This window comes from Bremia lactucae, linkage group LG4 (genome assembly GCF_004359215.1).
Source record: "Bremia lactucae strain SF5 linkage group LG4, whole genome shotgun sequence".
Classification (NCBI taxonomy): domain Eukaryota; phylum Oomycota; class Peronosporomycetes; order Peronosporales; family Peronosporaceae; genus Bremia; species Bremia lactucae.
Window position 1 is genome coordinate 3,974,464 of NC_090613.1, and position 11,547 is coordinate 3,986,010.

At 45.3% G+C, this 11,547-nt stretch overlaps 2 protein-coding genes across 2 annotated transcripts; one reads left to right on the forward strand and one right to left on the reverse strand.

Annotated features, from left to right (window-relative positions):
• Positions 1 to 8,847: 8,847 nt before the first annotated feature.
• Positions 8,848 to 10,752, reverse strand: CCR75_001604 (uncharacterized protein). Its single transcript, XM_067959706.1, has 2 exons — positions 10,046 to 10,752; positions 8,848 to 9,987 (listed from the first exon to the last, which is right to left on the reverse strand). Exons 1-2 carry the CDS (start codon positions 10,658 to 10,660, stop codon positions 9,010 to 9,012), a joined length of 1,593 nt encoding a protein of 530 aa, XP_067816285.1. The 5' UTR covers positions 10,661 to 10,752; the 3' UTR covers positions 8,848 to 9,009.
• Positions 10,753 to 10,759: 7 nt separating this feature from the next.
• CCR75_001605 (uncharacterized protein) lies at positions 10,760 to 11,524 on the forward strand (the record flags this gene model as incomplete). Its single annotated transcript, XM_067959707.1, has 1 exon — positions 10,760 to 11,524. One exon carries the CDS (start codon positions 10,760 to 10,762, stop codon positions 11,522 to 11,524), a length of 765 nt encoding a protein of 254 aa, XP_067816286.1.
• Between the last annotated feature and the right edge of the window lie 23 nt (positions 11,525 to 11,547).

Below are 11,547 nucleotides of genomic sequence, written 5' to 3' on the forward strand. Positions count from 1 at the left end.
TAATTCTCCTCCTCGGGCGAAGCGCTATGACCGATTCACCTGCACTAATAGAACAAGGTCCGCCTTCATGAGCGTCGACTCCACGTAATTAGGTATGACTATGCCCCTTCTGCATAATTGCAGATGCATTTCATAAGCATATCCTCGTGTTCAGTGGTTGGCATACTTTCTTTACACTCTAACTTCTTGATTGCTGCTTGATTGTACATCAGCATGTTCATGGGTTCCATAGCAAGATGACCAATCTTTTTTAGCACCTCCCGCAAGCCCAGCAGCTCCCGTCCTACATGCGTCGCTGATGTAAATTCTGCCACGATGGTAAACAGAGATAGTTCAGTCTACATTTTGCAGATCCACTGCAAGATTACTCCGTTCATGGTAAGTACCCCATCGGTAATCGACTTTTGATCCGATTTGTTGCCGTGAAGTCTGAATCACTTCAGCCTGAAAGCTTGAATTCATCATCCTCTGTGTCAATACTCATGTGATTATTTTTGTGTGTTTTGTTGCCTTCAGATATCGAGCAATGTATTTCGTCTACTCCAGTCGCTGAAGCTGGGTGGTGCGTGTGCCTTGTTGCTTTGTGGACGGTAAAACTGATGTCAGGTCTCGAACAGCGGTCAATCCAAAGAAGACTGCCGACTAGTGACTGAAAGTCTTGTTATGTTGGCTCGCCATTTTCGCCCCGTTTCATTTCCAAATACACTAGTTCTCATTCGTTGTCTTTACTCTCTTCACTGATTGGCACCTTCACGCCATTTGCTTCCGTGACTAACAAAACATTAACATTCACACCGCGATAATCAGATCACTTCATTGTAATTAATGTACGGACACGCGCCTGACAAGCATTCTACTTCATTTCGTGCTCAGTTATTCGATCACCCGACGGCATACCTGCTTGTTAAGCCATAAATAACTTTAAGCCGAAATGCTAGCTTTTCGCTTTTGACATAATTATTATAGGAATAGTAAAGAAGAAGAAAGATAAGTCTTCTCATTAGTACTATTTCATATTACGACACATGGTCCTATAGCAAAATTAATGTGACTATTTGTTGATTTAAGTCTTACATCAGCCGCCCATCGCTGCTAGACGCACGAATGGGCAATGAGCAGTGACGCACTGTAGGCGAACGCTTCTAAAGCTGCCTCCCACTACAAGCACACACCTTCAAGCACAGCTAGGAAGCGGTTTGACTGTTTTTTCTCACGTACAGTGAGGTAGCTGGTGGGCGTTAAAGCCACCCCACACAACCAACTTGTACCTTAGAACAACTGTCGTCACGGAAGCGGTTATCCGTCTTCGCTTGCGCACCCAATTTCTATAAAGTAATTTTAAGACTGATTGTATCTAAAATGATTAAATATTTTTAGTTTAAAAAAATAGACACCATTTCTGTACATGTGCATCCCTACGTGGCGAGCGTATTGTTTCGAATAAACCTAAAACGAAGCGCACGCGCCGCGATAAACGCTGCCGTTAACTAGTGCCTCAGTTATAATGCCGACAGCTACTACTGCTGCTGTCTCGCTATTATCTGGACTTCATGATCCATCCCACTTGCACAGTGAGTGTAGATCCGTCGCTCATTACTGACTCCAATGAGTCGACACCACTGCAATCACCCATAGTAGTGATGAACACAGCGACTAATGAGGAAGGGTGATGGCGCTGTAATGACCTATCAAAATTCACTCATTGCTTCTAACATGGAGACGCTTAACGTTGCGAAGGCAACCGTCTCGTCGTCTGCGCTAGCTAGCGCAGCGACCATTCATGAGAGCACTGCCCATTACGGGGCAGCTGCTTCTCAAATGGACGAAACCACAACACCTGTCGGTCGGACCATAATCCACAACGGGGAGTCTGACGCAGAAGAACATGAGCTTAAAGCTCCATCGACGGCACGTGAACGTGTACAGTCGGTGTCGCAAATTTAGCCGTATTGACCGCGGCTGTGACTGGTGGCATAGCACCGATGCCACCTCTATCCGAATGGCCTCATTTGGATGGAACCAGCGCGTCGCTCCTAGAGCACACCACTGTAGACGCTCATAATCATTATGGCGTCAACTATTCGTGGGAGGCTCAAGAAAAATCACTTCGCCGTGTTTCCTTGATCCCGGTCGTGTTGCGTTCCGATGAAACAATCGACTAATACGAAGCAATTTCCTGCGCCGTTTTCAACTAAATAGCAATGTGGCGAAACAACGGTCGCAGCGAATCAACTTCGACCGCTTGCGTGTGAGCGAAATCATGGGCGGTACACTTGCTTCTTCTCATCACGCTACTCCTGCTAGTCCATTTGGAAATAGGGAAGTGGCTCCTAGACACTAGTCCCGGCACGTCGAGGCACAAGGCGTCGACCGGTTTTTGAACGTCACAACTCTCCGAGTATCCTCTCCACTGGACAAGAATCTGAATCTAATGCTTCATGGAACGGTGGGCAAACAACTATTCAACCAGAAGCGCTGGTTCCCAGCAGCATCCATTAATGCAGGCGGCACCAGAAAAGAGTGGCGATTTTGCCCACCAACTTGCGGCACTCGATCCTGAATCCGTTTAATCGCAGGCGCTGAGCGCTGCTGACTGACTTCGCATCTCAACGATGTTGGCTCGCAAGATCGCAAGGGTTACGAAAGGCTGAAATATCGGCTGGACCTTTGGAGAAGCTGATGATGAGTCCGCGTTACTCGCGTGGTATCACTCGCTACACAAGTCCATATCATGATGGGAGAAATGTGTCGGCGGGAAGCCTTTCGCCTTTTTTTGTCACCCCTATCTGATCGACGCTCGACTCACGGTCGGTGTTATCGTCGGACTCCTTAGACGGACGGGGGTATGTAATCTCTTCTGGATCTACATACCGTTTCAGACGACCCACGTAAAAGACGGAGTGCGTCTTCAATTACGGCGGGAGAGTGAGCCTTCAATTTAGGTCTACGACATCCTCCACCACCGTAAACGGCCCGATAAAACGCGGCAGAAATCTCCTAGTAACTTCAGGTGCTACAGATTATAGGTAGAATAGCCGTACTTTACAATACTTTTCTCCCGTAAAGCGGGAGAAAAGTATTGTAAAGCGTTCATTGTTTTTGCAACCATGTCGGTCGCATATTGTTTTTGCTTGTCCTGCGCACTTGCCGTCGCGTGAAGAGTCTTCGTGGAGTGACTAATCGCTAATCCACAAAGCGTTGAGCCTCGCTCATGCTTTCGCATCAAACTCGCCTATGAAACCGCCGAAGGTGGGCAAAGGACTAGATCGAGAGGTCGGTCAAAAGACGTTGTTGTCAATAACGAATCGCCGTTATCGTCTTGATGCACAGGCGTTTTTGCCTAACTTCGGACTGACACTCCTAGGTGTCGTGACCACTGCTAAACTGGCAGAGTAACGTCCCTGTTCCGCACCGAGCGTAGCGAGGGGCCTCCCTTACTAAGACTCGGGCTGCGTACAAAGACTGGCGTCCGAGAATGGCGCAGTCCGTTTATATAAAACGGCGTCTTACCCGTTCTGGCCTGGACACTGGTATTAATATCGAACTACACGAAAGGCAACATCCTTTAGTAGTCGCTACCGTACAATACATTCGCCGCGACCCGACTGTCTCGTTCCACTTGACCATCGATCTAAGGATGATGGGCTGCCGACATGTGGAGCTAGCTACTCAGCAGTTCAAACACATGACGTCATAAACCCGACGTAAAACGTGGATTCTGACCCAACACTATGAGCTCGGGCATCCCTGTAGTCGATATACGTGATCCAGGAACAAGAGAGCTGCCTCCTTGTCTAAGATTGTGGTGCTACATGGTGCTAAATGCACCAGTTGCTTAGTCTGTCTACAGAAACGGCGAGCCCCGTTCGACCATTGTGGTTAGGCGGCATGCCAAACATCAAGTCCAGACTGCGCGACTTCCAACAATTCGTTGGAAACGGCGGTGGCCCCAAAGATGCACTGCTGGACGGTGCAGGCTTTATGCGCTCACACTGTCGCAGGAGCGAATATAGTTGGCCACCCATCGATATAGCTGTGGCCACTGAAACTCATCTGACACTCGTGTGAATGCCTTTTCACGGATGCCTACTCGATGATGCATCATGAAGCTCGTGAAGTATCTTCAAATATCTTTAACTTGAATTCTGAGTCATGATGGACATATATTTTAGTTGTTCAACCTTTTTTAAATTTTATCTATTCTCAAAGAATTTTAAGGTGACAGCTGGTGCCATAACAGACCATCGCTGTAGCTAGACCGACTTAGCTTAGCCTTCAGGTGCGACGGAAGGGAGACATTTAGTCCACCGAAGTGATTCAACAGTAGACGACATTTTTCGTCCTGACTGTTGCTCTCCTTTATTTTGAAGTCCAACGAGCTCGTCACGTGATAGACCTTCGTGGCTTTCAACGTTGACGACTCAACTTGTGCCTCAGCATGTACACACTTTTCTGGCGTCTTCCTAGAGCCTGGTTCGATTTGTAGAAGTGGTGTGTTAGCCGAGAGAGCAACGGCATCCACTTCCAAGTCAAAGGTCGTGGTAACTCGGAAAATGAGTACACGACAAGTAAGGACAATTAAACACACGTCGATGTGAATGACGTTGAATCAGTCCCGGTCCAAGAGGACGGGCCTTCGAATGAGGTGTACGAGGCCGTTGAAGACAAAATTGCGGAGGCATTCTTAGTTGAGGTGCTTTAGCACGTTTTGAAATCTGCCGAGGATCTAATAAACTCCCGGAGATGCCGTGTGATCTGTTCTTGTCCGAACTTAAGGAAGGAAAGATTCACACGATAGTCGCTCCAGTTCCAGAAGAAAACTTGGTGGACTGTTGCTCGTCGTCCACAATGGACGAGAGTGTTTAGAAACATACAACTCGAAACGGTTCGCTGCTCCAGACTGGGATTTCTTGAAAGACAACCCGTTTCATAGATTTTGTTGAAACATCGTAATTTGTTTCCAGAAGAAGTGCCGAGCCAGATACCGAATGATTGGGGCATCGGGCACGAAATTGATTGGAACCTGGCCCCAAGTAATGCGTGACCAGGCAATGACCGTTGTTAAAGCAACAAGTCGATTATACCGATTAGTCGATGAGTACTTGCGTGAAAGCAAGCCGCCTCACTATAGCCTATAGCCCGACCTTATGTGTGCGTAAGGCCGAATGTGGATGGTGCGTGGTTTACGCTAACAACAAGCTGAATACGGCCTTCTAATAAAGTATGCTATTTGTAAGTTTCGAGTGATTCGATTGGGCACCGAACCCTTTGTGGTTAATACGTATCACGCATCACTTCGGACCGCAATGAACCACCGCAGCTCTCGCTTAGAATGACAAGATGATATTCAAATTTAACTTAAAATTGAATTGAACACAAGCCAGGTAAGTCGAATGTCTTGGTTGACGCGTTATCGCACAGACCAGACTTTGAAACTTCTGTTTCGGCTCTTGCGACGCTTGGTTATTTTGGTTAGCTATCATCTCCCACATGCTCTCGGCTCTGTGTAGGAACATTAAATTCCTCTTGAGCGACGGCGACGTATTAACTCGGCGCGTACGCTTTGTGCGTGGTTGTGAGGGCGTCTTTGCAGACGACACATTATCTTTGCCTCTTTTGGGTGGCATGGTTGGCACCGTGTAAGTGTACATAGGTCGCTGCAGGCATATTAGCACCAGTAGAGACTCTGGCATAGCAGCGAGCCATCATATGACACGCTTACCGCATTTAAAGCAGACAACGTCTGCATTGCCCAACTACATAGGAGTGGCATCCATCGGCCGATGGCTTAGATCAAGCTGTAGCCGAGAAATGATAAAGGATTTCTCTTCAACTAAGGCAATTTTTTCTTTGCCTTTTCCATCGTCAACAGCACCTTTCTAAAAAAGGCCTGCCGCGAGGGCCGTGCCGCACTCTATTTATAAACGTGGGCACCTAAATGTGTTCTGGTTGCAGACTCGCATTAATGGATGCTGAAAGCGAGCGCATCTCCTGCACATATTTTGCAGGGTCCGCTTCGCCTATCGCGCTTAAAAGAAGCGCACCTAAAGTAACAATTCGTTGTTTGACGCTGATACATGGCGCGAATCTTTGTCTTAAGATTGATCATGAAGGGAGCCCTAACTGTAACGGGGCACTAAGACTTGTACTGCTTCAGTACAAGTCCACTTCGCACTGCTTCAGTTGCGAGTGGTGCCTTACGTTATTTCACGTACACTAGTACGTGCAGAGGAAGCCTTCTCTTAAAGGTAACTAGCTTAAAGAGGGTAATTTGAAAACTATATTAATATAATTAAGTATATCTTCTATCTATCTTGTAAATGCTAACTTAATTATAAACTAATACTAAACATGGAATAGAATTCATATCGTATCTGTATCTCTCTTTTGTTTACATCTACAGCTGATTAGTCTGCGGAATATAAAGATATAATGGTCTATACCTATTTATGGATAAGAATTCTGAAAATTACTATTTAAAGTAATATCCTCCAAATATTATCTACCTTTTAGATAATATATTAATTAACAACCTTTAAGTGTTAATTTCATGTAACAATACACCCCGTTACACTAACCGTCCGCCGTAAAGCGCGGAGTAAGCCCAATCTGAGGCGTTACCGCGCTAACGCGACAAGGCATAGGACACCATCTGGATGACGCTCTCGAAGAGCTGCGCCACACCGAAATGCTTCATCGCTAAAACCCCGCAGACAATCGCGTGCGCTGCAATTCCATCGAACTTGGGTGGGTCAATACGAATGGGCCTCGGCTAATAAAGCCGGATTGAGAGTGTCTTAACGGATCTGTTGAGAGCCTTTCTTCGAGCCTGCCAACGCCTAAGCTTATCCGGAGTCTTAAGGACGGACTCCGCCGCAGCATGGCTATGTGCCTCGGAGTGGCCATTCGCTGTCCGAGCACAAGCGCCTTAAACTGCTCTAACTGAGCAGCATGTTGCTCAGGAGGACTGCCCAAGACTTTGGTCATGGCTGGCTTACCAAGTCTTTGCGCCAAGTGCTCAGTCCCCTCTTAATGATGTTTGGAAAGGTGGTTGTAATAAGCACAATCGATATTGAGGCTCGTCCTTAGTGACACGTTTAGAGATGCGGGTCGTGGGAAGAATTTCAAGTGGGCGCTTCTAAAGCTTCCTCGCACTACAAGGACATACATTTTAAGCACAGTAAACAGCAAGTTGACCGTCTTCTTTCACATGCAGTGAGGTAGTTGGTGGGCACTCAAATCGACATCACACAACGAACTTGTACCTTAGAAAAAGCGTCGTCACGAAGCGGTTATCCCTCTTCACTTGCGCGCCTTTATCTAGAGTAGATTTAAGACTGATTGATATTTATTAATATCAAATAATAAAACTTTTTCTTATTAGTGAATAGATGCCATCTCTGTATATGTGCTTCCCTGTGTGGCGAGTGTATTGTTCTGAATACATCTGCTCCCCGGATGACGCTAGACTTCATCCCTTTCAATGTGAATGTACCTGTGTACATCACATACACAAGGATGGGTTATGGGTCATTATGTGATCCTTACCCCAGTAACAGGTCATATTACTTCAAAAAATATGAAGTGATTGACTTCCCTCCCTTTAACTGTACTTAACGTGTGTGTAACATTAGGCACTTTAGCCCGTTACACGCAATATTCATAGTTATAATTAATAAAGTATAGCCAGGCCTAAAGAAAAAAAAATTCATAGGAGCTTGATAAATCAACTACATATTTGCTTTTTCTTGAAATTAAGCATTCCTTACTATTGACCACGCTTAAGCAACTTTAAAACTTACCCTCTCCACGTCGTGTACGTCAAGTATTCGAAGGCTCCTTTCCTGGAACAGAGCTTGGAAATATAATTCTATTACACTGTTAATAGTATTGTTAGCTTGAACTGAAGCAGACAAAGCGAAAAATGCCCCGTTCCAATTTTAAAGTCCTTGGACGGAAGTGAAATGGCGTATCTTCCTCAATTTAAAAAGGATTTGCTGGTAGACTTTGAACACGATTTCGCCAATTTAGGTGACGTAGTGGGTTCGGCCTTTTTTGCTATCGTTTGAAGCTCCCAAGGAATTCGAAATGAAAGCGTCTCAATTCATTTTATTCATGTCAGGTGCCATTTTTCATCTCGGAGGCATTCATACTTCTTTCGCTGTCTCCACGCAAGCAACACCACGTCAGAGATTGGTTTGTCGACATGATTTTGTTAAACTTTATCGACAAAACGTACTTGGGAAACTTGCCTCATTGCACGAGCAACGCTTTCATCTTAACACAGCATTAAAAACTGCCTGCCAATATCCTGCTTTTATTTTTTTGCGTTTTTCATAAGAAGTCACGCACAAGTCTTTGCGAGAATGACGGCAAAGTCTGCTAAACTTAATGCCGCTAATAAGAAATGCCAGGAATTCCTTCGACCATGCAAACATTAATCTATTCTGGGAGAGCACCGATGAGAATTTCTTGTTACCAGCTGGTATTTGAGAAAGAAACGGTTGTAACTTCGAAGTCTTACCGCACCATCTGTAAAGTAGAATAATTCGCCTCACCAGCGGTGGATACAGCTGGAAATGGAGAATGTTCGCCGCATCGATATTATTAAATGAAAGCAGTTGTTTTGCAAGTTCAGCTTGCCAAGTTTAGAAAGCTAATTTCTTAAAGGAATGATAAAAGCATAGCAAAAAAAATGCACCTCCCTCTTATTCTTGATTGTAAGGCGGATATCTTTAATTCTCGTGTTTTAAAGGCAATGAAGGGCTTACAAGCATCGAAGGTTTTTTTGCGTATAAAGATAATTATTTAGACATTGCAAGTGCTACGAGCTTCCGCAAAACGGCATTATTGATTGACCGTTCTCCTTTTTAAAATTCTTTGTTATTACTGCTTGAATTTATTGGCAAAAACAAGGAACCCTACAATGCAATAATTATTCTCTCGCCCTCTTTTCAAGCAATGCTCTTAAAACTCCCGACCAAGCTGTGTTTGTTTCGTCGTCATACTTTACTCGTTTCGTTGCTTGATAATAAACCGAACCGTCTCTCCTTGTTCGTTATAACCCATTGGGCGCGTATGCATCAACACGTTCGTGAGCACGGGAATCTTAAATATCAAAAACGGAAATGAAAATAATCCGTAAGCCGTGCGAATCCAGTAAAACAGTGCCTGCCGCTGCCACGAGTCCAATGGCAGCCACAGTACAAGACACGCAAGCGCCATTGTGATGATAAAAATTAGTGTTTCGTACCCACAAAACTTCAAAAGGTACCCGCCTCGATCCAAATGAACAATATTACCAAAAGCATCCCGAAAGACACGACAATCTTCGTTTTCAACATCCTTTAAGCGCAATCGAACTGCTTCTGGCGGACGAGCTGTGTATGGCAAGCGAAAGAAAGCGGCCCAAACCAGCAGAATCTGGAGAGCAAAGAAACACGCCGAGCCTTCAGTTAATGCAGGTCCCATATTGCCTTGACAAGCAAGCATGGAGCCAAGCACAATACACTTGACGTACAATAGGACGCCTAAAGTCATGTGAATAAGTCCAAGTGTGATAAATTGTGCTGCTTTAAATCCAACAATAAATTGACATAATTGATGTTCATTCGTCTTGTCTTTAATCAAGAATAAAAAGATCCACCATAATTGTCCCACAACGGGTAAAAGACCCACACTTGTATACACCCCCCACCATGGGTCTTTAAACGATCGCCAAATGGTCTTATTATGTGGAAACAAGTGATGTAAAATATGTCCCCGTACCGCTCGAAAGACGCTAAAGCGTCGAGTTGCGATTGAAAAGCTCGGTGCGTCACTTTGACTGTTTAAAGAAGAAGCACAACATTCGTCTTGGGTTGTTGGGTGTGCCATGTTTTCCATGTCACTCTTTAGTGACTCGTTTCTAAAAAGATCGCGTGTTTTTCTTAAAATTTCCATTTCGACATCTGGCATGAATTGTTCAATTCCAATATCAATATTCATCTGTAGCCATTGTGTGAGTAAAACGATATACTAATTCTCACGTGTCACACAGTCGTACCTTGAGATACTTTGGCATATCGGGGTCTTTAAGCTTCTCTTTAAGCCGTGATGCGACAATGTGTAATGCGCGTTCTAATACCGTTCGAACACTGCGTTGCATGGCCAATTGCACCTCGTCTTTCGTATCTTTGGCAATGTGGTTTAATCGCTTGCCAGTGGATACAATCATAGAGCTCGTACTGCCAACAAGATCGCGCCAAGCTGATGGCATTAACGCTGCAGCTTGCTCGGCAGCGTCTAGCACGTGTTTCTCGGGAAAAATGTCGGGAAACACGCGCTTATACTCTTGCGCAAAGACCTGAACGTCTCGAATCCTTAATTCTGGATTCCTCGTTTCGTCGTCGTTAAGCGCGTCGTTCATGTCACTACTTGGTCGTTTCTGCAGGTTCTTGTTGACCAAATTGCGCCAAAAGCGCCGCATTTCGAGCCGCTGGGGGGTCGTCAAGTGTGGCATGTTCTCCATCGCTTGATAAAAGAGCTCCGTAGTCACAAGCCGCTCTGCCGACTCGTCTTCGTGATCATCAAGCTCTTCCCGTTTATGGAGGAATGAAAACACAAACATACTCGCCGACATGGCTACCGCCCCATATAGTAGCCGCGCATCTTGCAACATGGCTTACGTATTAGTCCGTGCTCTTAAACTGTCGAATTTTTCGATTTGAGCTCAAATCCTATTTTTTGTCGTCTTTTTGGCTACATTAGTCTATAAAACATGGCCGACGACATGTTAAAGCTCGCGGAGGTCGAGAACCTCGTCGCACGCGCTACAGATGAAGCCCTTGATGGACCCGAGTGGGCTCTTAATATGGCACTATGTGATTACGCAAATGCGTATCAGTCCATTTGTGACGATATTGTGCGGCTTTTACAACGGCAGTTGCAAAGTGGGAACCCTAAAGTGACGTTCTTGGCACTGGTGCTTACCGAGACCGTGGTAAAGAACGGACCCGCTCTAATCTACAGCTCCGTCGCATCTCGCTGCTTTCTACACCAGGTAGCCATTCTATCCAATGGAAGCTTGGGCGTGGATGTCCAGCATCAAGCGCTAATCCTAATTCGTCAATGGGCCGATGCATTTCAAAGTGGCGCGTTTTACGACATTTATCAACAGCTTCAAGTACAAGGCGTGGTTTTTCCTGAGCTTGAAAACAATGCGCCAGTCTTTACGCCACCATCGTCTACTACGTCGCTGAAAGAAGAGATGGCTCTTAAACCAAAGCGACACTCAAGAGAGCAGCAATTGCAGAAATTACACGCCGATTTAAAGGTCGTACAGCAAAAAATTAAAATATTACGAGATTTGTATGCGTCAACTCAAGATGAAAAAGAATTGGACGATGTCGTGGATTTTTTGCGACAGTGTCAACCTCGAATGAATACGCTCATTGAAGGAGGGATTATGGGCAAAGTTGACGAGTATACTTTAGAAGAGTGTTTAAATGTACGTGAGGATATATTGTGGCAATTTGTGATGTGAGTGGCTTGTGATGGACGTTGGGG